Source organism: Aotus nancymaae, unplaced genomic scaffold (genome assembly GCF_030222135.1).
Source record: "Aotus nancymaae isolate 86718 unplaced genomic scaffold, 86718_ANA_hifiasm-v0.15.2.pri h1tg000002l, whole genome shotgun sequence".
In the NCBI taxonomy this organism is placed as follows: domain Eukaryota; kingdom Metazoa; phylum Chordata; class Mammalia; order Primates; family Aotidae; genus Aotus; species Aotus nancymaae.
In genome coordinates, this window is record NW_026988413.1 from 1,533,697 (window position 1) to 1,559,146 (window position 25,450).

At 57.1% G+C, this 25,450-nt stretch overlaps 1 protein-coding gene across 6 annotated transcripts in view; it reads left to right on the top strand.

The window, feature by feature from the left end:
* Window positions 1–25,450, top strand: part of PTPRN2 (protein tyrosine phosphatase receptor type N2) — a 1,009,611-nt gene that overhangs the window by 847,789 nt on the left and 136,372 nt on the right. For all 6 annotated transcript variants that reach the window (XM_064367217.1, XM_064367124.1, XM_064367043.1 and 3 more), the window contains one exon: window positions 9,663–9,875. In XM_064367217.1, coding sequence (XP_064223287.1) covers window positions 9,663–9,875 — 213 coding nt within the window. The remainder of the gene's footprint in view (window positions 1–9,662; window positions 9,876–25,450) is intronic.

Below are 25,450 nucleotides of genomic sequence, written 5' to 3' on the forward strand. Positions count from 1 at the left end.
GCGGGAACGCGAGGCCATCTCTTTGCCCTGGGGCTTTCCTTGCCCTATAAATACAAAAATAAATGGGGAACTCGGCCTTGGCCTGCAGTCAGAGGAAACAGGGTTCCTCGGCCACTTTTAGGCAGGGGCCTGCAGTGAACGACCCCGCCTCTGAGCCCTGCCCCCCGTCCCCGGGCCTCCCTCCGGGTTTTACAGAACTTGGCTTGTAAGAGAAAAGCGCCCGGCGAGGCCCTCTGCGCGGGGCAGGTCTGGGGGCAGCGCTAGAGTGCAAGGGAGGAGAGGGGAGACGGTGGAAGCGCCGCCTGGGCCTGGCCTGGGGAGGTGGGGGTGTGGAGGGGTTGGCCCCGGAGGGGCCTGGAGCGGGCGCCGAGGGCCGCCGGGTGTGCGGCGGGAGGGGCGTCGGGTGGCGCGGGCCGCCGTCTCCAGCTGTCCCGGGCGCAGGGAACAATGGGCAGGCGGTGGGAGAGGGGGGCCTAGGAGGGGGCCGCTGGGGTTTCCAGAAAAGGAGAAACTAAAGAGCCCTCCGCAGACTGTCATCTGCGTGTGACAAGATCTGCGCCCCCCTTCCTTTCTTCTCCTTGTTCCTGCAGCTGTGGGCCTCGGAGAGCGCATTGTACACACAGATGTTGGGTTTCAGCTCTCCGGTTCTCCCCAGCTCCGCGGGGGCGCCGCGCACCGGGGTGCCCCAACCTGTGGCTGCGGCCGTGGGGCCAAGGCTTGGGGAGGGAGAGCGTGGAGGGTGAGGGGTGGAGCGCGCGCCGGAGTCCGCGGCCCGCAGGTCCTGGTCGCCCCGAGACCCTAGCTCGGCTCGCGCGCTGCGGGCCTGACTGGCACCCCGGCCCGCGCCAGGGGCCGGTGGGGTGGGAGGGGTAGGTGGGGAGGCTCGAGCGACTGGGAGCGTGGCGTGTGATTCGGCTCCACTCCTTACGCCCGCAGGGCGGTGGTCTAGGCCAGGCCATTGACCTGGGGAGGGGGAAGGGCAAGGACGCGGCTCCCAAGCCTCGGTGTCCACCGCCATCTCCCTCCGGCGTTTTGGGAGGGTGGCCGGCATCGCCTGGACCAAATGGTGGCGAAGTCTCACGAGTTTCCGCGTCTGGCAAGACACTTTCTACGCGCATCCCGGACCTAAAAACTCGGGAGGGCCCTCGTAAAGTGAGGAGAGGGGCTGTCGTCCACTTGCCCTGCGTAATTGGCCTGCTTCAATTTGGAAAGGGAGCAAAAAGGCCCGAACGGCGAAATTGGAAAAAGTAACTGGAAAGAACGTCGTGCCATTAATTTTTCTCTTGCCGAGAGTGGCGACGCGCCCCACCCGGCCCTCCCACGACAAAGGTCACAGCAGAGCTGCGCGCCTTGACTTTTCCGGCGGAGGCCCCTCTCCTCGCAGCGCTACCCTGAACTTGCCGGGTACGAACGATGAAAGGGAGAAAGACTGAAAAGGCGAAGGCCCTGGCTTCGGCGTTGTACCAATGACTGACAAAGCTGATGTCCATTCATAGTCTCGGGCGGGAGAGGGTGTTTGGAGAACCCCGGCCCCTTAGCCAATTGCTGTCAGCAACATGTGGGGGGGGGGAACATCGCTATAGCAACCGGTGGCTGGGCCGCGAGCCGCGCCGCCGCCGGCCGGGTGCGCGCCGGGCCGGATATAAGGCGGGGCGCGGCGGCCGCGCTGGTTGGAGCTGCGCGCGCGGCCGGCGGCCCTGCGGGGACAGTCCGGAGCCCGCCCCGAGCCCGCCCGCGCCGCGCCCCGGCCCAGCGTGCCTAGCCTGGGGGCCGGGCCGGGGCGGAGCACGCGGAGCTGGGCCGAGGGGCCGCGCAGAGCCCGGCGCTTGCGGGCTCCGAGCCGGTGCCGCCGCGCAGCCGCTGCCGCTGAAGCAGCGACGCGCGGCACCTTTGTCTCCACCGGCCGCCCTAGAAGTTTGTGGTCAGGAGCGGATGACCCCTCTAGTCTGTGGCTCCAGCTCAGGGAAGCAGCTGGCTGTGATGATGGCGCTGCTGCTGCCCGCAGCTGCTGCGCCCCGAGGCCGCTCGGCCCGGCGCACGCCCCCACCTCCTCCCGCGCGGGCGCTGGGCGCCGGCCCAGCTGCAGGTAACCAGGGGTGCCGGGCGGGGCGCGGGCACTGGTGGCGCGGTTGGGTGGGCCCTGGAAGAGGAGAGAGGGGCCGGGATGGGGACGGAGGGAGCAGGAGGGGCCCACGAGGGCATCACCAGGCGCGTAGGTGGTGGGGCGAGGAAGGGAGCTTTCGAAGGCTGGAGGTCTCGCGTGGGGGCTCGGATGGGCGACCAGGGCGTCCGAGAGCTCAGTCCAGGGGGCAACTTCCTCGCCGCAGGACTCCTCTCAAAGGCTTGGGCCGGCCCAGGATCATCCCCAAGTGGGTCTTAGGTGGGCACGTGAGGAGGAGCGAGCAGAGGGCAGCTCTTTCTGAGCGCACAGATTGGGAGTGCTGGCAGCTGTCCTGGCCCAGGGCCCCGCGGAGACTGCCCCGAGGAGTCTGGGACCTCCTGGACTTCTCCCCAGCGCTCTCCTCGGCCTTTCCCGTTGCTCGCCCCTCCTGGCAGTTTCGACCATTGCGGGGTGCGGGGGTAGGGGTGGGGGTGGGGGTGCAGGCAAGGAGATGGGTGGTGTGTAGGAAAGGAGCAGGGAAGGAGCAAGCAGCCAGAATGGAGAGGCGCCAGTGTGGGCGCATTTTCCTCCCAGCCCATTTTGGGGCGCTCTTCGCCCTCCTCACAACGTTCCGGGAGCGCGCCTCTGAGCCTTGGGGGTATCCCTGCGGACTGCGAGTTGGAGGGCCTGAGGGGGCCCGCAGAGAGAGGCATTCCAGAGGCAAGTGGGAACGCCTCGGAGTGGTCATCTCTCCTCCCGCAAAGAGAGCTGCGCTCTCCCAGCGCCTCCCCCACCCCAGGTGAGGCGGCCGCGTGCTCGCCAGAGAGAAACTTGTGACGACTCGAAGCTGTTGGAACGAGAGACTTCATTTCCTTCCTGCATAACTACCTGTGCAGTTCCGAACACTGGCCTGCTCCGTGGTTTTAGAGAAGCCTCGCTCCAGGGAATCAGGCGGACCCCAAAGTTAGAGTTAAAATCTCTGCAGAATTGCCTTTTAGGGCCGGAGAGAGTCTCCCGCCCTTTCTGGTCCTCAGTGCGCTGAGCTGGGCGCTCCAGGCTGGACGGCTGGGAGAGGGGCCCCGCCGCAGCCTCGACGACAACGCAGCGGACGCTCTCCCGGTGGCTCTGCAGCCCCTGCCCCGCCCGCGGCCCCCTGCCCCGGGCGTCTTTCTGCGCCGGGTTCAAGTCGCCGACCTCCGTTCTGTCCTCGGACAGCGGCCCCGGGCCCCGGGCGTGGTCCAGCCTCCGAGCTGCGCGTCCTGGCCGGCACCGTGCAGCCTCCCGCCTGGAGTCCGGGGCGCGGGGTCTCCGCTAAGCGGGGCCGTCTCTGCGTCGCCGATCCCAGATTTTAGGACGCGAGCGAACGGGAGAGGAAGTGAAGGTTTGTGCGGAGGAGGGAGCTGAAGCTCTTCCTTTCACCGACACGGAGGGAAGTGCCCTCCCGCCCGCTCCCGAGCACGCCCCGCTGCGCTCCGGAGAATACGGCGGTGGCGGTGGCTGCGCGGGCTGAGCTGTGCGGCCCGGGGCTGCGGGCGCCGGGATTCCCGGGTGAACGCGAGCGTGCGTGGGGACCTTCGTCCTCCCTGGCGGCCGGCGCGCTCTGTGGCCCGGAGGCTGGGCTCCGGGAAGGCTGCCGGGACCCTCTCCGGGCTCCGACTACCCGCAGCTCCCGGGAACCCTCGGCCTTTGTGTCCGAGCTCGGGCCTGATCTTTACGACCCCAGTGGGGATGCTGTGAACCGGGAGGGGAAGGGGCGGGGAAGAGAGCTGAGGCCGCGGAGGGGCCGGACACTGACCTCCCTTCCCTGGCCCTGGGCTCGAAGTCGGGCTACAGCGGGGTCCTGACAGGCGACGCCAGGCGGGTCTTGGGGTTGGGACTTCTCAGTCCGGGGAAAGGAGGCGAAGCAAAACCCCCAGTCCTGAAGGGGGTCTGGTTCTTGCGGGGTGGGAAGGCCGCGCGCCGTCCCGGGAAGCCCCTGGTGTGGAAGGCGCGCGTGCGTTCGGCACTCCTCGGGGCCAGGCGTGCGGGCCAAAAATAGGGGTCAGGAGCCGGTGCCTTCAGTGCGATCGGCTGAGTCTGAGTTTAGGTGTAATGAAAACGCCAGCGGAGAGTCTGGAAGAGGCTGGGGGCGGCTTTCTCGGAGGCACCCTTCCCTGCTCGGTCTGGGTCCCTCTCTCCCACCCGAGACAATCTCCTGGTTAAAAATTAGTCTGCACAAGGGTGTTTCCCCTTTGAACATCAGTATCATAAATCTTTCCTGAGGTCTTAAAACACAGTATTTCTTTAAAACTGATGTTTCAGGAGTGCTTAAAGATGGCAGATAGACAATTTATTACCTTTTTTGTATATTCACTTTTAAGTGTATGCCTGGAAAAACTCAACAAATAGCCCATTTTAAAACAGTATATCCCAACTTATTTTCATTAAAGTTTACATTTAAGAATAATTTTCTGTAAGAGTCTTTTCTTTCGCTTTTTTTGGGTTTTTTTGGCCACTTGAATGGCAGATTTGCAAGTACAATTTCATCTGCACAGAGGAACAATAGCTTTCAGCTGCACAAAGGGCTTCTCCCACCCTGAATTCAGACCGCAGTGCCTCTTGCTCTGATAATAGCTTCTGAAAAGATTTTGTAATGCAGAGAATTAATACATGATTATTTCTGCCTGACTTCTCTCATTTATTAGAATTCTGTGGCAAATTCCAAATTAAAAATAGTTCAGTTAACAGCTTTAAAAAATACTTTTAAAATATTTTAAGACACCCCCTCCCCCATGTTTTTAAGTTGGATCACTTGGTATGGCCTGAAAACTTACAAACGTTAATCAGCTGTAAAATGATAGTTACTATATTTTAGTAATACATTTTAGTAAATTTAAAATGAAATTTCCAAATAATTCTAAGAGGATTCATCCAGCAAACCAAAGGTAAACTTGTTACAGCACTCAGAAATGGTCTCTAAAACTGACTTCTAAGTTTTAAGAGAAAAAAGGTCTTTATAATTTAGCAATATAAATGCAGACAAACATAGGATGAGGCTGGGACTCGAATCTGATTCCTCAGAAATGATACAGATGAGAGCATCAACAATGTTAGGAGCTTAACCTTAACTGGCACCGAGCACCTGTGCCCTTGGTCTTTATGGCACGAACATATTTTAACACTGCACGTCGGTGACTCACAAAGTGAGCTGCTCCTGTTAACTGGTTGCATCACGCAACCTTGGAAAAGGACTGAATCTGGCAACCTGTCAACACATATTTACCATAAAGTTTGCTGTTCGTGTGGCTGCATCAGCTCTCACAACTGAGTTTGGGTATAGAATGTCCTTTTTTCTTTTTTCTTTTTAGCTGACCACATGGACAGCTAAAAAAGGTTCTGAAGGCATTTTCCCATCAATGGTTCAGAAGGGCATGTGATGGACACCCCATGCACCTCCACTTATGGGTACCATCAAAATAATTTAAATCGGTCAGCACCGTGTCTGCAGATTCTGGCTGCTAAGTCAGCTCCACAGATTGTCTCTGTGGTCATATAGTTATTTTGAATCACAACTTTTTCAATACTGTATATTCTAAATTTGAGGAGTTGCAGGTGCAGATGGTTGAGAGAAAGAAATCTGCAATATTGTACTTCAACTTACTCTCAAGATAAATCCAACCTGCTACAAAAATTGACTTAATCACTCGTGATCATTTTTTAAAATTATGCTATTCCTGCATCTGAGAACTTAGCACTGAAGTGTGCCTATCTGTGCCTCTCCCCCACCTGCGGATGCACAGATACCCCCTGCAGCCTGTGTCTCTGGCCTCCTTCTCTATCCTCCTCCTCCTCACTTCTCCTGTTCCAAACTTTCAGTAAACCGAGCTGCCGCTGTACAGAGGGGGGTGTTCTGCTTTTAAAAGATGCCTGACTGTAAATGTCAAAGTCATAAATATTTAAACATCATTTTCTTTCCATTTCAACTCAAGACTGATAAGACGCCTCTAATTAGTCTGGGCTCTCTTCAGGGGGCGTGGTTCAGCCTTGGGGGGCCGGTGCCCTTGGGGGAGAAGGTGCTGCGGCCCGGCCCACCAAAGCCACACCTGGGGCAAGACTGTGCCTCAAACTCGCTTTTAAACCAGTAGCAGACTCATTTCTTTTAAAGGTCATGGCTAGCAGGAGTTTTAAGATTTTTTTATGTAACTCCACAGAAAGGAAGAAAGTCAAGTCATTGTAAAGTTATTGAAACTCAATCCCTATGCCAGCAGGGCAGTCCACTCCCTCATTTAAAAAAAAATAAATAGAATTTCTTTAAATCTTCGTTTTTTCCGGGATTCCTAAGACCTGACCTGCAGCTCAGCGCTGTGGGACCCTTGAAACCGTCCTTGGCGTGGAGGGAAGACCCCTTTTTTCAGTTTCTTCTGCGGTGCCCGCGGGCCGGTCGGGAGGCGGGTTTCCCAGCCAGGCCCTGGGATGCAGCGACTTCTAACCTCAGGCTAGTCGACCCCAGTCGGTCCCTCGGTCCAACGCGGCACCCTCCCCCGCAGTCAGACCCATCCTCGCCCTCAGCCCCCGCGCTGACTCCCCGGCTGTCCAGGCCCCACAGCCCCGCGCTGCCGCCCTCCGGGCCTTCCCCGTCCTCTCCGGGGCTGCAGAAGGGGCCTCCCAGTGGACCGGCCCGAGGAGGTGGGCCTGGGGCGGCTCCCTCCCAGCCTGGGCACGCGGCCGCCTTCTCTGCGGGGCCAGCGCAGGCCCCGGCAGGGCGAGCTGGGCGAGGTCAGTGACTAGGCCTCCTTCCTTCTCCTCCGGGGATGCTGGGACCCAGCGGGGACCCGGGAGCCGGCCAGGAGCTCTCTGGGCAGTCGCTCTCCTTGACATTTTTCTTTGACCTTTGAGTAAATCCCAGCGCGCCCGGAGAGGCCTCGAAAGCAGGCTCCGTTCCGGTCCCCCGCGGGCCCAGCGCATCGAGGGTCCCGGCGACAGCAGGTGTCCAGCCTGAAAGCCCGGCGCTGGCTCGGCCCCCGCCTCTCTGGGAAGAGCCTCCGCGGGCCCAGGGTCCCTCGTGCCACGGGCAGGCCAGTCCTCCTCCTCCTCCTCCGGCCTCCGCGCGTCCAGCGCCCTCACCCGGCGCGAGGGACAGCGGCCAGCGCCTGTGCCCCTTCCTCGGGGAGCCGGAGCCTCGGGACCCCCCGCACACCCGCACCCACAGCCTGGGAGGGTCCGGGATCGATGAGGCGCGCGTGGGCCGTCGCTCGAGTGCCACTGACGGGTCCACCACACACCGCGGGCCCCTCGGAGCCAGGGTGGTCACTGCGCGCGTGTGGGCCTCGTTTGCGTCGCGGGGCAGGAAGGTTCGAGAAGTCCGGGTTCCCGGGCGCCGTCGTCCACGTGGGCAGCGGGGCCGCGAGTCGCCTGCGCGCTGGGGCGGGGGAGGCGCGAGGTGAGCGCTGGCCTGGCTGGGATGGGGTGGGAGGACGGCGGGCGCCCCCTCCGCGCGTCGCGCCGCGTCCTTTGTTGTCCGTTCTGTCCGCCAAGGCGGGGCGGGACCTGCGGGAGGTGAGGGGCGCGGGCAGCAGGACGGCCCCCGGGAAACGCCCTCCCGCACAGGTGTGGCTCCGGCGAACTCCGACTCGGCCTCAGTCCCGGCACCGCGGGGATCCGGGGTCGCGGCCGCTGCTCCCCGCCTGGGTCCCCGCCGGCCCGCGCGCTCTGCGGTCCCTCGCGCCGCCGGGGAGGGCACAGGGAGGGGCCGCCGCCCACCCGGGAGACCCGGCGACCGCGCGGGGGCCGAGGAGACCCCGGCCGTGGGAGGCGGCGCCTTGGGTTTAGCGAACGGGCTCCTCGCGGGGGGCGGGGCGGGGAGGGGGCGCGCAGGGACCCGGTGGGCGGACTCCGGCCGCCTCTGGGGTGGGTCGTCGGGCTCTGGAGTGACTTCTTTCTGGAAGAGGCTGTGTGGGCCGGAGGGAGAGGGAGGGGAGAGGAGACGGGGAGGGAGGAGGAGGACGAGGAGGACGGGGTCTCCACGCGGAAGGCGACCGTGCGCGCCGGGACCCAGCGGCAGCTGCAGGGTCCGGGCCAAGCGGGGTTCGGGCCGTTCCCTCGGCCCCCGCCCCGCCCCGCCTTCGCGGGTGCCTCCCCGCACCCCGCGCTTCCCCCGCTCCCTTCACCCCCTCCCTCCCTCCCTCCCTCCCTCCTTCCCTCTCCTGGGCTCAGCCGCCTCCCGCGGCTCGAGAACCTCGCGGTCCTCCTCCGAGCGCGCGGCGCATCCAGGCAGGAAAATCCGGCGTCTTTTCTCATTTAACCCGCGTTTCCATTAACTCAGTCCCAGCACCAGCTAATCCGCTGCACCGAAGGCAAAAGGAGGCTAATTAATGACCAGCTTTTCCAGTCAAGACCGGCGATAATTGCTTTGGTGGCCTTTATGATTACAAGATAAAAACGGGCCCGGCCTGACATAAGAGGCACTGTGTACGCCGGGAGACGGGAGGAAGTGAAGAGCTGGGAGGCTGAATACGGAGCAGAAAATTACTAATAGAAGAGAGATAATGAATAGGCCGGCCGGGCATTCATGGGGAAAAATCCATTTTGTTACCACGCGAAATTAGGTGGTGGAAAGGAGTTTGCTAATTGTTCTCGTCTTGTAGCAGCCAGGACCGAGGCCGGGCGCGCTCCCCCATTCATCCCCGGAGTAATTGTGGAGGGCGCGCGGTCTGCGGGGCGGCCTTCCCGTTTTCCTGCCGCGTCCTTAATTGTTGCTAATATACCTTCTAATGAAGCTAATGAGGGGCAGCCGTGCAGCGATTTGCACGTGGAGACAAGTGCGATGCACCGAAAGGCCTTTCTCGCGCCTTCACCACGGCTGCCTCCTCCCCGAAAGAAGCAGGGAGGATCTGAAGGAGTTTCCTGGCTGCGACGTGAACTTGCAGAGGCCCTGCAGCCCCCGGCAAGGAAGAGCGCTTAGGTGCCAAGTGCTGTGTCCGGGCCAGGCCTCTCCTAGAGTCACTGGAGTCGGTGGATTCCACCCGTGCTCGCCCTTCAAGGCAGGTGGATCCGGTCCCTGACGTGGCAGGGAGAATGTTCACCTGAAGGTGCACAGAGGCAGCCCCACGCTCCTTTGTTGCTGAAGATGCGCGGGACTTGTGTGGCTACCTGAAGCCGCAGAAGGCTCCGGGCCGGCCTGCCCCCTCCTCCTCCGCCTGCCTGGCCTCCCCCCAGTACCCCCCACACTCATTGTGCAAGCTCTGGACAAACTGCTGTGCGCGGTTAAAAGAAGGGAGGGATACTTTATTTTACATAAGGTAGCAAATTAGCTGTCAAATGCTTTACACTGAAAAACAGCCACAACTGAGGGAAAAGTGATGCCCGTGACTCTCCTCTCCAACACGCTGCAATCCACGATGTGCCGTTTTCAAATGACTTCTGCTCTGACGGGTGCTGTTCCGCAGGCCCTCCCGCTGTGGCTCCAGCGCCGACACAGCATCCCTTGGGGTTGAGCTTTTCACTTTCAAGGTGCCTTTGGAGACGTGTTTTTAGGGGGTCATGCTGTGTAGGGAGCTAACATGCCCCTCTCCTTGTTCCGCAGAAAAGCAAGTTCAAGTTCCTGCCACCTCAGGCGGAGCAAGAAGACTCCACCAAGTTCATCGCGCTCACCCTGGTCTCCCTCGCCTGCATTCTGGGCATCCTCCTGGCCTCTGGCCTCATCTACTGCCTCCGCCATAGCTCTCAGCACAGGCTGAAGGAGAAGCTGTCGGGACTGGGGGGCGACCCGGGTGCAGATGCCACCGCCGCCTACCAGGTAAGAAGAGACTCTTTAAAAAGTGATATATTGGATTTCTCAGTTGAGCAGACAGATGATCACATTCATCTCTGGTCCCTCCTCCCTTCCCAGCAGTTGCTCATTTATTCATAGTTAGGGGTCTTCCGTGAGGACGGTTTGGAACTTCTCATCAGCATTCATGTAAATTCGTCTCATGCAACCACAGTGGTGCAGCTGTTTTAACCTGCTCTTCTTGGATAGTCTCGCGTTAGCTCTGAAAGTGTGTTGTTGAAAAGGTGCAATACATGAATGACGTGTTACCTGTTATCACAGTGTGGCCGCTGCTAATGAAAAGTGCCAGGGCTGCAGGGTCACTCGGTGTGTAGATGTTTGAAGATGTCTCTGAGCTCATCGGCTTCCCCGGGGCCTTACAGGAAAAGTTCCTTTGACCCGCTGGGGTGCCCCTTTGTGTTGTCACCCCGTACGGTGAAACCTAATGCTGACCAGAGGGAGGTGACCCACGTGTGTCCCCGTGAGGGACACTGTCTCTAGAGGCACCCAGACACACCTGGAAATGAGCTGGAAACCAGGGAGGATGCAGGGAAGGCACGTTCAGCCCACGTCGGGCATTTTTAAAAACCACGGAGTTTTTGGAAGTTCTGTAGCACACATTTCAAATTTAATATTGTTCTGTAATGAACAGAGGCCTTCAGTTTTAGCAGCAGTACAAGCCCAGGATACTTATGCCAGTCAAAGCGTTTGATTCCTTTGCATATAAAATATCATTTAATTCCAAGAAGATATTCCCCTTTGGGAAGGTAAGATGACTCCTTAACCCCTGTTTTAAACGTCTGGTCAGCACCTGTGTGCAAGGTTGCCTCACTGGACCGGATCTTTCATTTCCTCTAGTCACATGAGTGCAGTGTGTAATATGTCCTGTAAATAATTCATCATTCTTACAATCGCATGTACAGTAAATATTATTATTCCATCATCAGAGTTACGTGGGTGGGCTCTCGGGCTCTCTCCGAAAGGCGCCCTCCGGCACCATGCCCTCCACCACCTGAGCTCCTTGGAGCTGGCTTTCCTGTGCTCTGCAAGCTCTCAGACCCTTCCCCACACAAGGAATTTGCAGGATCTCTTTTCTTAAAAGAGACCCCGCGATAGCTTTTCCTCCCATTTCAAAATTCCTGGTATTGCCATTGAATGGAGGAAGCCTCTAGTTTTCTGGAGAGGGTCACCAACCCGGTCAGGACGATCTTTTTCTTATGAAGAAATGGCAACTTCAAATGTGTTGAGGATGGCATTTCAGTTGCAGTGCGTAGCTTTGCTTCAAAGCAAAAGGAAAATCACTTTTGAAGAAGTGGCCTGAAAAAAATGTCACAAAAACGAGTAAGAATTTACCCAGAAATTCCATTGAGCAAGACCTTCAATGCAGGACGCCGGGTCTTCAGGCCAAGTCTGTGTCGGTACATAAATAAATTATCACACCAGTTCTGTTCCATGTGTGAGAGACGGAAGATCATACAGGCAGAGATTTTTAGAAAGCATGGCACCCTTTGATATACTTTGAAATTCAAATATAAAATATTGATAGAATGGAAAGGTTGGACTTGCATGCAGAAATGACTGATTTTTTTAAAAAAACCTGCAGGTTGAAAATGCCTACTTAGGACTGAGTTTGTGATAATTAACGGGGAAAAAAAAAAGCCTTCACAGTGACAGCTCTAATTAATAGTATCTGTAATTAAAATCATGCCCTTCCAGCAGGAAAATTGTTTGAATTTCTTGGAGTGACCTTTTTGCTGTTCCTCCTGAGGGCATGGTGGTTAAGTTGATATTGATTTTATAATGAGCTCTGGTTTGTTTAATAAGAATCTGTAATCCAGACAATAAATGAAATGTGTGCTTTTCTTCAATCCAGATTAATAAAAAGGAAAAAAATAAAACTTTTTTCTTTAAAAATGTGATGTAGGAAAATTTGGAAATGAAATAAGCATAAAGACTTCTTGGTGGAGCCAGCTTTGAAATCTCCACAAAATACCCTTTGGGGAAGTACTTTGATTAAAAGTGGGGTTTGCCTCGTCACAGCGGAATGTTTCCCGGTGAGAAAGTTGTAGTTGCTGAGCTGTTGGGCTGTGATGTGTGTTTTAGCGGAGCAGGACTCAGCGATGAGGATGGGGCTCGTGTGACTTCGCTTTGAATTTAGCTGAGTAATGTATTAAGGACTCACAATTGCGGTTACAAGGAGAGGGTATTGACTCTGGTAAATGAAGCAGGTGTTCATTCATTTATGTGTCCATATCTCGCTTGGGTTTCCTATCACAGTCAGGAGTCCCCTGTGAAGTTTAAAAATCTGTTTGAAAAGTTTTTTAAAATATTGCAAACATAAAACACACTTCAGGGAAGGCGTCTCGTTGCATCACTGTGCTTACTCTGGCTCACTGAACCCGTGCACTCTGCTGATTCTGTGGTCGCGGTGAAGTTGTGCATTGCAGTTCTCATCGCTGGGTTACAAGGAAAGGGAGCCATTCGATATCATGCTTTATCTTACGGGGACATGTTGGAACTACTCAATTCACTTTCTTGAAGCTTCTGAAAAATAAAAAGATTATTGTGTAAGTCAGGTTAAAATAAGTAACCTAAGACAGAATGGTAGGTGGCAATATAATAAGTTTTATTAATATCAGAATATGAAGTTACCCTTTAAACAAAAGAACTCCTGTTCTTCCCTGGGGAAAGGAAGGTGGGGAGCAGAGACGCCCCAGTGGAGTGGAGACAGGTGCCTGGAGGTTGCATTCTGGGGTGCACTGGTAGCCTCAGATTGTGGGGCTCCTTCCTCCCTGGGGTTCCGAAAGGTGAATCCTTGTCTCTCCAGTTAAACAGCAGCCAGATTCATGTCCTTGCAAGGAGCTTCCATTGTGGCCCGGGAGGCCCTCATGTTGCTGGCCTCTGCTAAAGCATTTGTCCATCTCAGCCCTGATCACGCACCTGCATGATCAAATACAGCCCCCTTGTGCGCGTGAGTCAGAGCCTGGGCCTGGGGCCACCGGGGCCCGAGTCGAGTTCCTGGATAGTAAGAAAGCTTTCCTTAAAATAGTTTCGAAGCAGTAAGGAGGCTGAATTATTAGCTTCTAATGCAAACACCTATAAACATGTTTACCTGCTCTTCCTCAGAATACAATGGCTTCATGGACAGGGTCAGGATTTTAGAGCTTTCTTTGTTTGCATGAGTCTGTGAGATTTTGGTTTGCCTTACCTACTGGGAAAGCACATCTGGTTTGACAGACTCTTATATTTTTGACACTTACCAAGATATCAACCCCATCAGATAATCCAGGCAAGTTTAATTTGCTCAGATTGGTGTAAAAGTTGGGTATATTGACTTTCTGAATAACTGAAATATATTCTTAAATGTCATTTAACAGACTGCTCTTACCAAATTTTTCACTATTGTTTTAGTAAATGTTTTTTCTTCTAAATATATAAAACATATATTTGGATTAATTCTGTACTTCATTATCTAAAAAGCCAATTTGATTGACTTTCATTCTTTTTTTTTAAATTGGCATAGCCTGTCATATATATGCATATATGTGTGTATGTATGTATATATTTATACACACACGTACACACACACAGCAAGGAGAATGTGAAGACACGGAGGAAGTGTGAGTTTCGGTACCAGCATGCTTCATGGTTTTCTTCATGTAGGTGTCCTATTTCTGTGGAAGGTGATTGGGTAAAAACTGTGCCAAAAATAAGTTGTTAGATGATTAGAAGATGCTCTCCTCCTTTTCTCTCCGAGTCTCTTTGAATGCTGCATCCATTTCCTTGAGGCTTTGATCATCTTCCAGCGGCGAGTTTAGTATTCTGCCAGCCCACTCTCCCTTCCCCGACGTGAGGGCAGAGACTCCCGCAGAATTTTCAGCAAGTTCTCTTTTGATGGTTTATTTCACAATACCCAGCAGGCTTCCTTGTGTACTTGGAGGCCTTTGGAACCAAACCCAGAGGAAAGCATGCATCGGGGCCGCGAGGACCTCCTGTAAACAGAGCCGCTAAGTGCCATCTCGGTGGCTGCTGCTCCCATTAGCCAGTGATTACGAATGCAGTGACAGTGTGGTGGCCAGTGCCATGCTCGGAGGGAGCTCAGTCCACGGGGTTGGGTGGGTCTGCCAGTCCCAAGTGCACCCTGACTTCTTACCCCGGTGCAGGAGGCTGGGTTCTGACAAAGAGCACAGGTCACGCCTCGGCTCGTTCTCTGGGGTTTAGGAGACCCTTCTTTCTCTAGGTGAGTTTAATCTTCAGTTGTTCATGTCCTCACGGGTAAGAGAAGTAGGATGTTCACAATTAAATTGAAAAACAGTGACTTTTCCTGAGGTTCACTTGAACCCACCACGAGTTTTCAACAATGCCTTTTCAATCAGCTCTGTATCTTAGCATGACTTTCCTCACTCTATACTTAAATTTCCAGGTCAAAATAATATTTTTTGCAATATCAAATAAGCAAAACCTATGCTGCTTCAGAAGTGAAGGGCGCCGTGTGAAGCCCATGCCAAATATTTTATAATTATAAAAATATAATCTTAACGTATTTATCATGAAATAATAATCGTCATTAAAGAACATTTTATTATAACATAGTGAAGCCTGAGAATGGAAGGTTTTCTGATTTTATCCTACCTTTGCAAATGTAGCTGATAGTACAGATGTCTACAGGTAGAATTCTCTCGAAACTTTTGAGGCGTGGATTTGGTTTTGCAGATGTCCTGGAGCAGATGCCAGGCTCCTCCCGTGCTCCGTGAGCCCAGAACGTCCCTGCCCTAACTAGGAATCAGCAAATGCTAAATGGTTGTCACACTGGTGCCAGATCCCATGCTTCCTGAGGCAGTGATGTGAAGGGAATCAGAGGGAAATCCTGCAGCATTTCTGCCACATTGAGGGTGGAGGGCACGCGCCGTCCCCAGTGTGGGAAGAACCTGCTTTTGTTTGCCTGTGTGTTCAGTATCAGATCATCAGTACGTGGGGTCAGCCAGCTTTATTTCTGCAGGCTCCATGGAATCTTCTAGATACTTTTTCATGATGAGTCTGAACATTTCTCTGGAAGGTGCCCATTTGAAGTGCATTTTTCTCTTGATCTGAAGCGTTCACAGTTGCAGTTTCCAAAAGCAGTGTCTGTCCTGCTGTTTTGCCCAAAATGCTTCCTCAAATACAGCTCCTGAGACTTAGAGCTAGACCTTCAGAGAACGCTGAAGTCTGGAAAGGTGGCCAGAGAAACTTCTAAACATAAGACAGAAGCATGTTGCTCGTTGGGATACGACAAGCCGCCCCCATCAGACAGCAGTCACTGGATCAGACTTAAGCAACAGTCACAGAGACCACTCAGTGAGATATTTGAAATAAAAAGTTGGAGACTCTGAGACAGACATGAAAATGTGGAAGACTGAATTCTGTGGCTTCCTTTGGGCACTAGGCCATTTCTATGTTGCTTAGACCTTGGTAGCTTGTTAGACCTGGGTATTACTTGAATAACTGCTTCCTAAGGAAGCCGCTTCCTGCTGTACACAAGGAGGGGCGAGGGAAAGGAGGTGGGGGCTGCAGGCTTCTCCCAGGCATGCTCACCCTGCACTCCAGCAGCCGGGGAAGAGGGCTGGGCCCCGGGAGGAGGACGAGCGCTCACACAGCACCAGGGGAGGAGTGGCATTTGTGGTGATGTCTGTGGAGGGGGTGCCTGTGGAGCAGGTGGAGGAGCAGCGTGCGTGGTGTCCGTGGAGTGGGCATCCGTGGAGCGGGCGTCCGTGGAGCGGGTGTCCTTGGAGTGTGGTGTCAGTGGAGCAGGTGTCTGTGGAGCAGGTGTCTGTGAGCGGGTGGAGGAGCAGTGTGCGTGGTGTCCGTGGAGCGGGCATCCGTGGAGCAGGTGTCCTTGGAGTGTGGTGTCAGTGGAGCAGGTGTCTGTGAGCGGGTGGAGGAGCAGTGTGCGTGGTGTCCGTGGAGCGGGCATCCGTGGAGCAGGTGTCCTTGGAGTGTGGTGTCAGTGGAGCAGGTGTCTGTGGAGTGAGTGTCTGTGGGGTGGGTGGAGGAGCAGTATGCATGGAGTCTGTGGAGCAGGTGCCTGTGGAGCGGGCATCTGTGAAGAATGGTGTCTGTGGAGCAGGTGTCCGTGGAGTGGGCATCCATGGAGCGGGTGTCTGTGGAGCGGGTGGAGGAGCAGTGTGCGTGAAGTCTGTGGAGCAGGTACCTGTGGAGCGGGCATCCATGAAGAATGGTGTCCGTGGAGCGGGTGTCTGTGGAGCGGGTGTCCGTGGAGCGGGTGTCCGTGGAGTGGGCATCCATGGAGCGGGTGTCTGTGGAGCGGGTGGAGGAGCGGTGTGCATGGAGTCTGTGGAGCAGGTGCCTATGGAGCAGGCATCCATGAAGAGTGGTGTCCATGGAACATGGTGTCTGTGGAGCCAGCATGCGTGGAGCATGGTGTCCGTGGAGTGGGTGTCTGTGGAGCTGGTGTCCGTGGAGTGGGCATCTGTGAAGAGTGGTGTCCGTGGAGCATGGTGTCCGTGGAGCCAGCATCTGTGGAGCGTGGTGTCCATGGAGCCAGCATGCATGGAGCATGGTGTCCATGGAGCGGGTGTCTGTGGAGCATGGTGTCCATGGAGTCAGCATCTGTGGAGCGTGGTGTCCATGGAGCCAGCATGCATGGAGCATGGTGTCCATGGAGCAGGTGTCTATGGAGCATGGTGTCCATGGAGCCAGCATCTGTGGAGTGTGGTGTCCATGGAGCCAGCATCCGTGGAGCATGGTGTCCATGGAACGGGTGTCTGTGGAGTGTGGTGTCCATAGAGTGGGCATCCATGGACCGTGGTGTCCGTGGAGCTGGTGACTGTGGAGCATGGTGTCTGTGGAGCGGGTGTCCGTGGAGCATGGTGTCGTGAAGTGTGGTGTCCATGAAGTGTGGTATCGTGGAGCATGGTGTCCGTGGAACGTGGTGTCGTGGAGCGTGGTGTCCGTGGAGCGTGGTGTCGTGGAGCGTGGTGTCCGTGAAGCGTGGTGTCCGTGGAGCTGGTGACTGTAGAGCGTGGTGTCTGTGGAGCAGGTGTCCGTGGAGCAGGCATCCATGGAGCATGGTGTCCATGGAGCGTGGTGTCCATGGAGCGTGGTGTTGTGGAATGTGGTGTCTGTGGAGCATGGTGTCGTGGAGCGTGGTGTCCGTGGAGCTGGTGACTGTGGAGCATGGTGTCTGTGGAGCGGTTGTCCGTGGAGCATGGTGTCGTGAAGTGTGGTGTCCATGGAGTGTGGTGTCTGTGGATCATGGTGTCCGTAGAGCATGGTGTCTGTGGAGCTGGCGTCCGTGGAGCGTGGTGTCTGTGGAGCGGGTCCACTTCACCCATTTCACTGGCAGAACCAGAGAACACTTCCTTCTTGCCAAAGCCAGGGACACTCCTGGGGTGACCCCTGCAGGCACAGCAGGTCCTTCCGAGCTCCTGTTCCTCGGCTCTCCCTGTCCTCTTTGTCAGTCAGCCGCCCCATGGAAAGGGCCCTTAGAGGGACCCCAGACACCTTCCCCAGGCATCTCGTTTCTCCTGACTCTGTTTTACAAGGGGGCAAAGTCAGCAGCAGATAAACTGAGAGGCGTCCCAGCCCACACAGCCGGTGGCAGAGCTGCACTGGGTGGTCCCCGGCCACGCTGTCCCCCTACAGGGTGTGGAGGGGCTGGCCCGGACTGCACACCCTCTGGAGACCCTCTTCTCTGCCCCGCGGGTCTGGGCAACTCCTCCACCACCGTCCCCGTGTAGTGTGAGGCACTGCAGGAGATTTGGGGGGAAGGAGACATCCTTTCTTTCCTCGAGTGATGATTTCTTGGAGGTGAGGAGTCTGCTATGAAACAGTGAACCAGCGGTCAACAGCATTCGCCCACGTGGCGGCGCTAGGATCGGAGGAGACTCGTGTGAAATTGAAGTCAAATCCTTGGAGATGACAGAGGAGGGGCTGGGCCAGGTGGTGGGTGGAGCTCTTGGCGGCTGGTGGGAGATGGAGGCATGGCTGGGGCCACCTGCAGGGTAGGGACAGGCCCAAGAGGGTGGGCATTTGCAGATCCTGGAGGAGGAACCAGAGCTGCCAGGGGAGGTCCTCCCAGTTGGCCGAGAGTCTAGACGGGAAACGGGCGTTGTGGAAGGGACTCAACTGCAGGCCGCATGTGGGTCCAGAGAGGGCAGCTCTTTGAGTTTGTGACAAGGACAGACCCTGCGGTCTGTGGCGCCCCGAGGGACAGTCGTGGCTCAGTGTGGCTGAGTGACCCCAGGTGGACCAGAAGACCCACATTCCACCCGCTGTCACCCCCTCTGTTTCTTCCTTCTTAGTCCCCTCTTGCCACAGCTTTCCTCGTTTAACTCTTTCTTCTCTAATAGTCAAACTCCTGGAAGGAAGGCGCCAGCACCTTTCCATTCCCCGGGGTGCGAAGCCCAGGCCTGGGCCCAGCCCCTCCCCCTAGAAGCCGGCCTTCCTCATCTGTGGACTGGGGCCTCATCCTGGGCTGCCGTGTGGATGAGAGCAAGCCCTGTGGGTGTGGGTGGGTGCGAGGTCAGCTCTGATGCTCCGCCTGAGGGTGAACAGCATGCAGCCACCGTCAGTGCTCTCGGGCCCAGGAGAGGTGTGGGTGGGTGCAAGGTCGGCTCTGATGCTCTGCCCCAGGGTGCTCTCGGGCCTGGGATGGGTGCTGGATTCCTGCGCTGCTCCTTCCGTTTCCAGCGTACCTGTCTCTGAACACGTCCTCCTCGGCAGGAGCTACTCCCCTCCCTTAGACCTGATTAGAGAGGTGGGGCACATTTTCTGAACTAAATCTGGGGACGTGCTGTCTGCAAAGCGTGCCCTTCCAGGGAGGAGGACGGGAGTGAGCCCCCGAACCTGTGCTGCTCTGCGGAATTCCAGGTACTTTATGGAAGCAGTTTGGAGCAGGCGTCAGGGTGATTAAACACCGGGGTGAACCCTGTGTGGTCTGGGCCCCAGGCAGGGGAGGCCAGGCCTCTGTGCTGATGCAGCCCCTGTCATTGCGCTCTGGACACCTCACCACCCAGCCCACGGGGCTTCAGGGCTCACCTCGCGGTGAGGGCTCAGCGGGAACCCTGCTGCCTGTGGCGGGAGGTGGGCTCTCCCAGAGGATGTGAGCCACGTGAAATGAAGTGGGCGTCGTGGGGAGACATTAGGGGAGCAAAGGGAGTGTAAGAACGTGGATTAAACCGGGATTTCAACAGCAACGGTAGGCGGCGGGGAGGAGACTCCAGCGGGCGGTACCAGGAGGTGGGGGTGGGTGCAAGCCAGCGCGAGTGAGAGGCAGCTTCCACGCAGGAGCCGTGGGCCCACCACGTGGCTGTGCCTAAGGGCTCGGTCTCCCCACTACCTGCCTGGAGCCTCCTCTCCTGGCTCCCCGTGGGGCCGCTGTCCCTCGGGAGGAGGGCATCGTTGTCGGCAAGGGGAGGAGGCATGGCGGGGGCGCTCCTGGAGCCTCCCCCAACCTGAGCTGCACAGACTCCCCCAGCAAGAGGAGCTTGGTGTGGGAGGAGGCGCCCACAGGGCTGGAATTTCCTCCAGGTGCACGCGGCCGGGCAGGACTCCACAGATGTGCACAGAAGTGGGTGCCTGCGCAGGGCTCCCCCTGAGGCTGAGGGTGCTCGGCTGGTGCTGTGAAGCAGGCCTTCTTCCCGGCCTCTGCGTGATGGCCACTAGAAGACGCGCCTCTGTGGTGAATGGCATTATCTGCGGTGAAATGCATTAGCCTGTCAAAAATGGCAAAGCCCGGCTCTTAACACAACACGCACGCCAGCATGAAGGGAGGCTGGCGCTGCCCGGGGTGGTGGGTGAGGAATGATGGCTGGGGCCGCCACCATGGCAGGAGCTGCGTTTGCAGAGGAGAGAGCTTCGGGAAAAGCAATTGCACGTCAAACCAAGGAGGACCCGGAGGATGACAGACATTTCCAAATGCCACACGGGGATCACTTCAAGGACGTGAATACGGAAGGCCGACTCACCCACCTGAGAGGAGCCCCCCACCCTCGCCTCCTCGGGGGCCTCCACAGGACAAGCCCTGGCTGCCTGGCTGTCCCTCCTCTCCCAGGCCCAAGGCCCCTCAGGCCCGGATCTCCCTGACTTGGCTCTGTGAGCCCCGCCTCCTTCTACCCTCCCCTGCTGCACTGGGGACTCGTTTCTGCCACGGCTGACACGTGGGGGTCCCCGAGACTGTGGCTGGTGTTGGCCAAGGGTCACCCCTAATGACTGGACACTCAGGTCTGGGGAGCAGACAGCCCTGGAACCTGGGGATAGCTGAATTTGGACCTGACCCAGAAAGCATTTTCTCAGGAAGCTTATCGTTCCTAAGGGTAGAGTCCCATTTTCTGGAACAACAGGGACAACAGAGAGCTTGGTCAGACGTCGGAGTCAGCCCAGCCTGCATCTGTGAAGGAGTGCCCAGTGTGAACCCGGAGACATAACACCGTGACCCAAGGGGGCCCTGGGTGCCGGGGGAGGGGGCAGGAGAGGGGCTCAGAGAACTCGAGGCTGGAACGTGGGGGAGGAAGAAAAATGCAACGGGCAGAGGGGCCTCTGTGGAGCAGGAGAAAAGTGTGGAAGGGACTGAGCCCAGAGAGAGAGGGACTCAGATGCACAGGGGCAGACAGCTGCCCCACGCCCGTCTTCCGGGTCTGTGCGACTGGAGGGTGGCAGAGGCAGGCACGTCTGCAGGTGTCCGAGCAGCGGCTTCTCCTGTTCCGCGGGGCTGCAGAATAGTGCTTCCTCTTCCTCCAGCTGTCCTGAAACTCTGTTGCTCTCCACGACTTTTCTGCTTTGGGAGAATTACTGATGGCTAAGAATGGAATCTTAGGGCCAGAGCGGTGGTCACATCTGTAATCCCAGCACTTTGGGAGGCCGAGGCAGGTGGATCACCTGAGGTCAGGAATTTGAGACCAGCCTGGCCAACATGGTGAAACCCCATCTCCACTAAAAATGCAAAAATTAGCTGGGTGGGGTGGCGGGCACCTGTCGTCCCAGACATTGGAGCGGGTGAGGCAGGAGAATCACTTGAACCTGGGAGGCGGAGTTTGCAGTGAGCCGGTATCAAAACTTCATCTCAAAAACAAAAAAAAGAGAATGGAATCTTGGTATGTTATTTCTCTATTAGCAAGTACAAGAGGCTTGCTAGCGAGGTGGCAGGTGTGAACAAGCACCTTTCAAGATTTTTTCGTGTCTAGGTTAATGCCGCCGCAAAATTGAGTGTCTGGGTGTGTCGCTGGCGTGTGTCTCCATGACGGTGATTTGAAGAACAGGGGACGGAAGACTCGCGGATGAGCACCAGTAAAGCCACATGTTTCAAAACACATCATCCTGTACAGAGTTTGCGGAATGTGGATTCGATATACAGGTTTACAGTTGGATTGATCTTACGGCATTTAATAGCACATCATTTAAAGAGCTCACAGGTGTGAGCGCAGAGCTGTTCTAACCTCGGTGTGTGACCGGACTCACCGCCTGTCGGGAGGGTGGAGGCTGGGTTCGCCCTCTGGGCAGGCATTTCGTGGTTTTCCGTTTTTTTGGTGAAGATTATGATACGGGAGAGCAGGCTATGATGGCATCTTCCTGGAATCGCCTTTCCTGACCTGTAAAACGCCCCCTGAAGCCACAGATTAGACGTTCCTGAGTGGGAAGAAATAAAATGCAGATTTGTTTGCAAAACAAAATACTAAACTGGATGGAAGCTAGAGCTGGTGTGTGTTTCAGAATTATTTCTCTCCCAATCCCAGGGGTTTCTTCTTCTCTACCAGATTCAAGGAGAATAAAAACACCAAGAGTTAAGTCACCCCCAAACATGAAGCTGAAATGTGAAGGGGAAAGTCTAGAAAACGTGTCTAATTCCTCTGCGGGTGGCTTTCCCGGCACCCTAACTCACCCTGGGCACGCATCTGTCTGGCTCAGGCCCCCCTGTTCCCAGTGGGTCCCTCGCCTCTCCAGGTGGGTTTTTTCAGGCACATCCTGAGATTTCAAAACAACCCCAAGTGAGTCAGCAGAGCTGACACTCGCGTGTGACACAGTGACACACGGCCCCTGGCCCCCAGTTGGCTGACACCCGCGTGTGACACATGGCCCCTGGCCCCCAGTTGGCTGACACCCGCATGTGACACAGCCCCTGGCCCCCAGTCGGCTGACACCCGCATGTGACACACGGCCCATCCCTCAGTCAGCTGACAGCCGCGTGTGACACAGCCCCTGGCCCCCAGTCGGCTGACACCTGCGTGTGACACAGCCCCTGGCCCCCAGTCGGCTGACACCCGCGTGTGACAGCCCCTGGCCCCCAGTCGGCTGGCACCCGTGTGTGACACACAGCCCCTGGCCCCCAGTCGGCTGACACCCGCGTGTGACACAGCCCCTGGCCCCCAGTCGGCTGGCACCCGTGTGTGACACACAGCCCCTGGCCCCCAGTCGGCTGGCACCCGTGTGTGACACACAGCCCCTGGCCCCCAGTCGGCTGACACCCGCGTGTGACACAGCCCCTGGCCCCCAGTCGGCTGACACCCGTGTGTGACACAGCCCCTGGCCCCCAGTCGGCTGACACCCGCGTGTGACACACGGCCCATCCCTCGGTCGGCAGTGTCCCCAGGGGCCACTACTCCCAGCACCCCCGCAAAGTTCACTCCCCGAAAGCCCTCACACTCCCTCCACGACTCGCTCCCGAGTTTTCCTCCAGGGCTGCCGACCCACCGGTCCCTTCTTGGGGTAGAGCATAGCCTTTGAGAAACTCCCAGTGCAGACCTTAGAGCTCAGAGGCCCGATTCCCAGCAAGCCCCTGACCCGGGCCCTCGGGAGTCTCGTGGGAAGCCCTGCAGGGTGCCCTTCAGGCCCTGTGCAGTTAGGGTGTCATTCAGATCAGTTTTAGGTGGAGTAATTGAACGATGTGCAATTCCGAAAATGGAGACGCAGCTGCTCCACCCCCAGCCCGCAGGCCCTGCCCTCTGGCTTAATTGAGCCGCGGACACCGCGTGGAAGGATGTGAATATCTTTTGTGCCCCGCGCTGGGCTCCTCTGCTTCTGAGCCTTTGTTCGCCCTGCTGCCTCCCTTCCGCCCCCCAACCCCGACTTCATCCCCACAGACCCTCCATCTGTCATGCCCTGCACAGACCCTAGTCCCCTGAGCTGCCGTCTCAGCCCAGGGTGGCCAGTCCCGTTCCGAGCACCAGGGCCCTATTCATCCCCGCCTCCCCTTTATCCCTTCTGCCACCTCTGCGGTGATGTCTCATCACCATCCCTGGTGTGTAGGCTGACCTCCACATCATGTCGGACCCAGGCAGGCCTGGGTGCAGAGTGGGGCTTGTTCCACAACCCAGGCCAGCCCGTGTGGGGACAGCCTTGGCTTCCCAAAGGCCGGGTCTGCACAATAGACCCACAGCGCCCCCCGGGGACCTTTAGGTGCTCAATAAGAACCAATCGATAAACTGAACTAAGATATTGACGTGGGAAGAGCAGGCTGCGGGGTGCATCTAGGCCTCCTTGGAAACCACCCCGTGCAGTTCCAGGGTCCAGAGTCCTGCCGCCCATGGGAGTCCTCCCTACGTGCCGCGTGCGGAAGACGCGGGTGATGGCAGGGATGGCTCATGACCATCGGTCGTTATGAGCAAAAAGAAAATCAGGGAGGTGCCAAAGTTTCTTGTGAAAAACAGCTGCCCCTTCTCCGCTTCCCCGTCAGGCCCGGGCTGCTCGGAAGGCGGTGACTTGTTACTGACTGGCTGTTTTAAATTGTCTGACTGTGAAACTGGAAAGCAGGGTCAGCTGTGGGGCCTCTCGAGGCTGGCTTCGCTCGCAGTCACGGTGGGTCTGTGAGTCTGAGGTGACGCTGACTTTTTTGGAAGCCCTTAGAACTTCATTGCCCGGTGAGTCACCTTCCACGGGAGCTGGAGAAGGAGGGGGTTGTGTCCCGTGTTTCATCTGTCTCAGCAGCTGCCGTCCGGCTGGAGGGGCTTTGCTGTGCTGACCGGGCCTCCCGTGACAATGGGAGTGTCACGGGCATCCTGGTTTAAATGTGCTCCCTCTGACATCTCAGACTTCACCTTCATGGAAGCGCTAAAGACCATCACAGAAGCCAGTCTTAAACATGGGCTAGTCCAGAAAGAAGATGCTCATTAAAAATCTGTGTTTCCTTCCAAGGTTTTTATTTTCACAGCTGCTTCCTAGTTCCAATCTGACGTTATCAGGAGCAGAGCAAATGAAGAGAATGAGTGTCTTCAGTCTTAGGGGAGAGGCAGTCCCTGAGAAAAGGGAGGCAGGAGGTCCAGTTTCAGCACACGGGTCACCCTCAGATGCAGCTGAGCACGTGAATGAGGTCCGGTTTCAGCACACGGGTCACTCTCAGATGCAGCTGAGCATGTGAATAGCAGCTCTCAGGTCCTCCCCTTCGGGCAGTGCTGGCCGCGGTCCTGCGAGCCCGTCCACGCCTTCTGCACGTGCTTCATGAGGAGCCATTGTGTTTCCCAGCCACCACCAGGGGCTTCAGGGGACTGGAACCCAGCCCTCACTTTCCCAGAGCAGGAAGCTCCTGTCGGCAGGGGGTTGGGGGGGCTCCTTAGGTGGTGCCCCTCGCTGGTCCCCGGGGCTGCCTTGGTGTGGGGCACTCGGCCCCTGAGCCAGCCATGACCTGGAGGCCCGGGGTGCTGACCGGCGTGCAAGGGCTCAGCGAGGGCCCCTCTGCGCCACGTAGACGCCGCGGGTACAGAAAGCAGCCAGGAGTACCTCGGTTCCTGAGCGTGGGAGGCAGGGGCCTGGACGTGAAAATAACTGAGCAGCACATGTCCAGATGCAGGAGCCCGGACACGAGGCGGTGCGAGGACCCAGGAGAGGGCTGGGGCTCTGGGCGCCGCAGGCACGGAGGCTGAGCTGGGGAGAGGCCGCTGTTTTCCTGCTCATCACCGGCTGCTCCAAGACTGTTCCACATTTAGAAGACTGTTGAAAATCATTTTCACTTGTATGAAACGTGTGTATATCTTTCATTTTTGCTTTGAGAAAACATCTTACGAAATGGGAAAACTCACCGCGGGCTGCTCCAGCTTGTTCGTCCGTGCCGTGGAACCCCTTCCCATGGGAGCTGTGCTTACAGCCCTCCTGGGTGACGTGTCAGGAGTGGGGAGGGGCGGGGACCAGGTCTCTGGCAGAGCCGCGGAGCGCTGTGGCCCAGCCTTGGGCACTGCTGTCGGGGGCGTCCGCCCTTTGGGGTGTGTGTATGTGTGCATGTGTGTGTGTTATTCCCCGTCCAAGTGTAAAAGTTACCTAGGCACCAAGGAGAAGCCACTGGAGGCGGTGGGACTGCATCACCAGAGCAGCACTGGCCACATGGGCCGTGAGCCAAGGACGCCGTGGCAGGGACGAGTGCTGCCCTGGCTCAGATCACAAACAGGCGCAGCTCCCGCCTCCTGGCTCCGTGGGAGGAGGAGGGAGGCTCCCCTGCGTTCAGGGCAGCTGTGGGCTGTCTCCTCTCCAGAAGTGAGCATGGCCTGCGCTCCCTGAGGTCTCACGGGGATGCCCTGGATGCGCCCAGAACCCGGAGCCTCCCGTGGCAGGCCGACCAGAGCCGCCAGTGTTGGTGGAAGTAC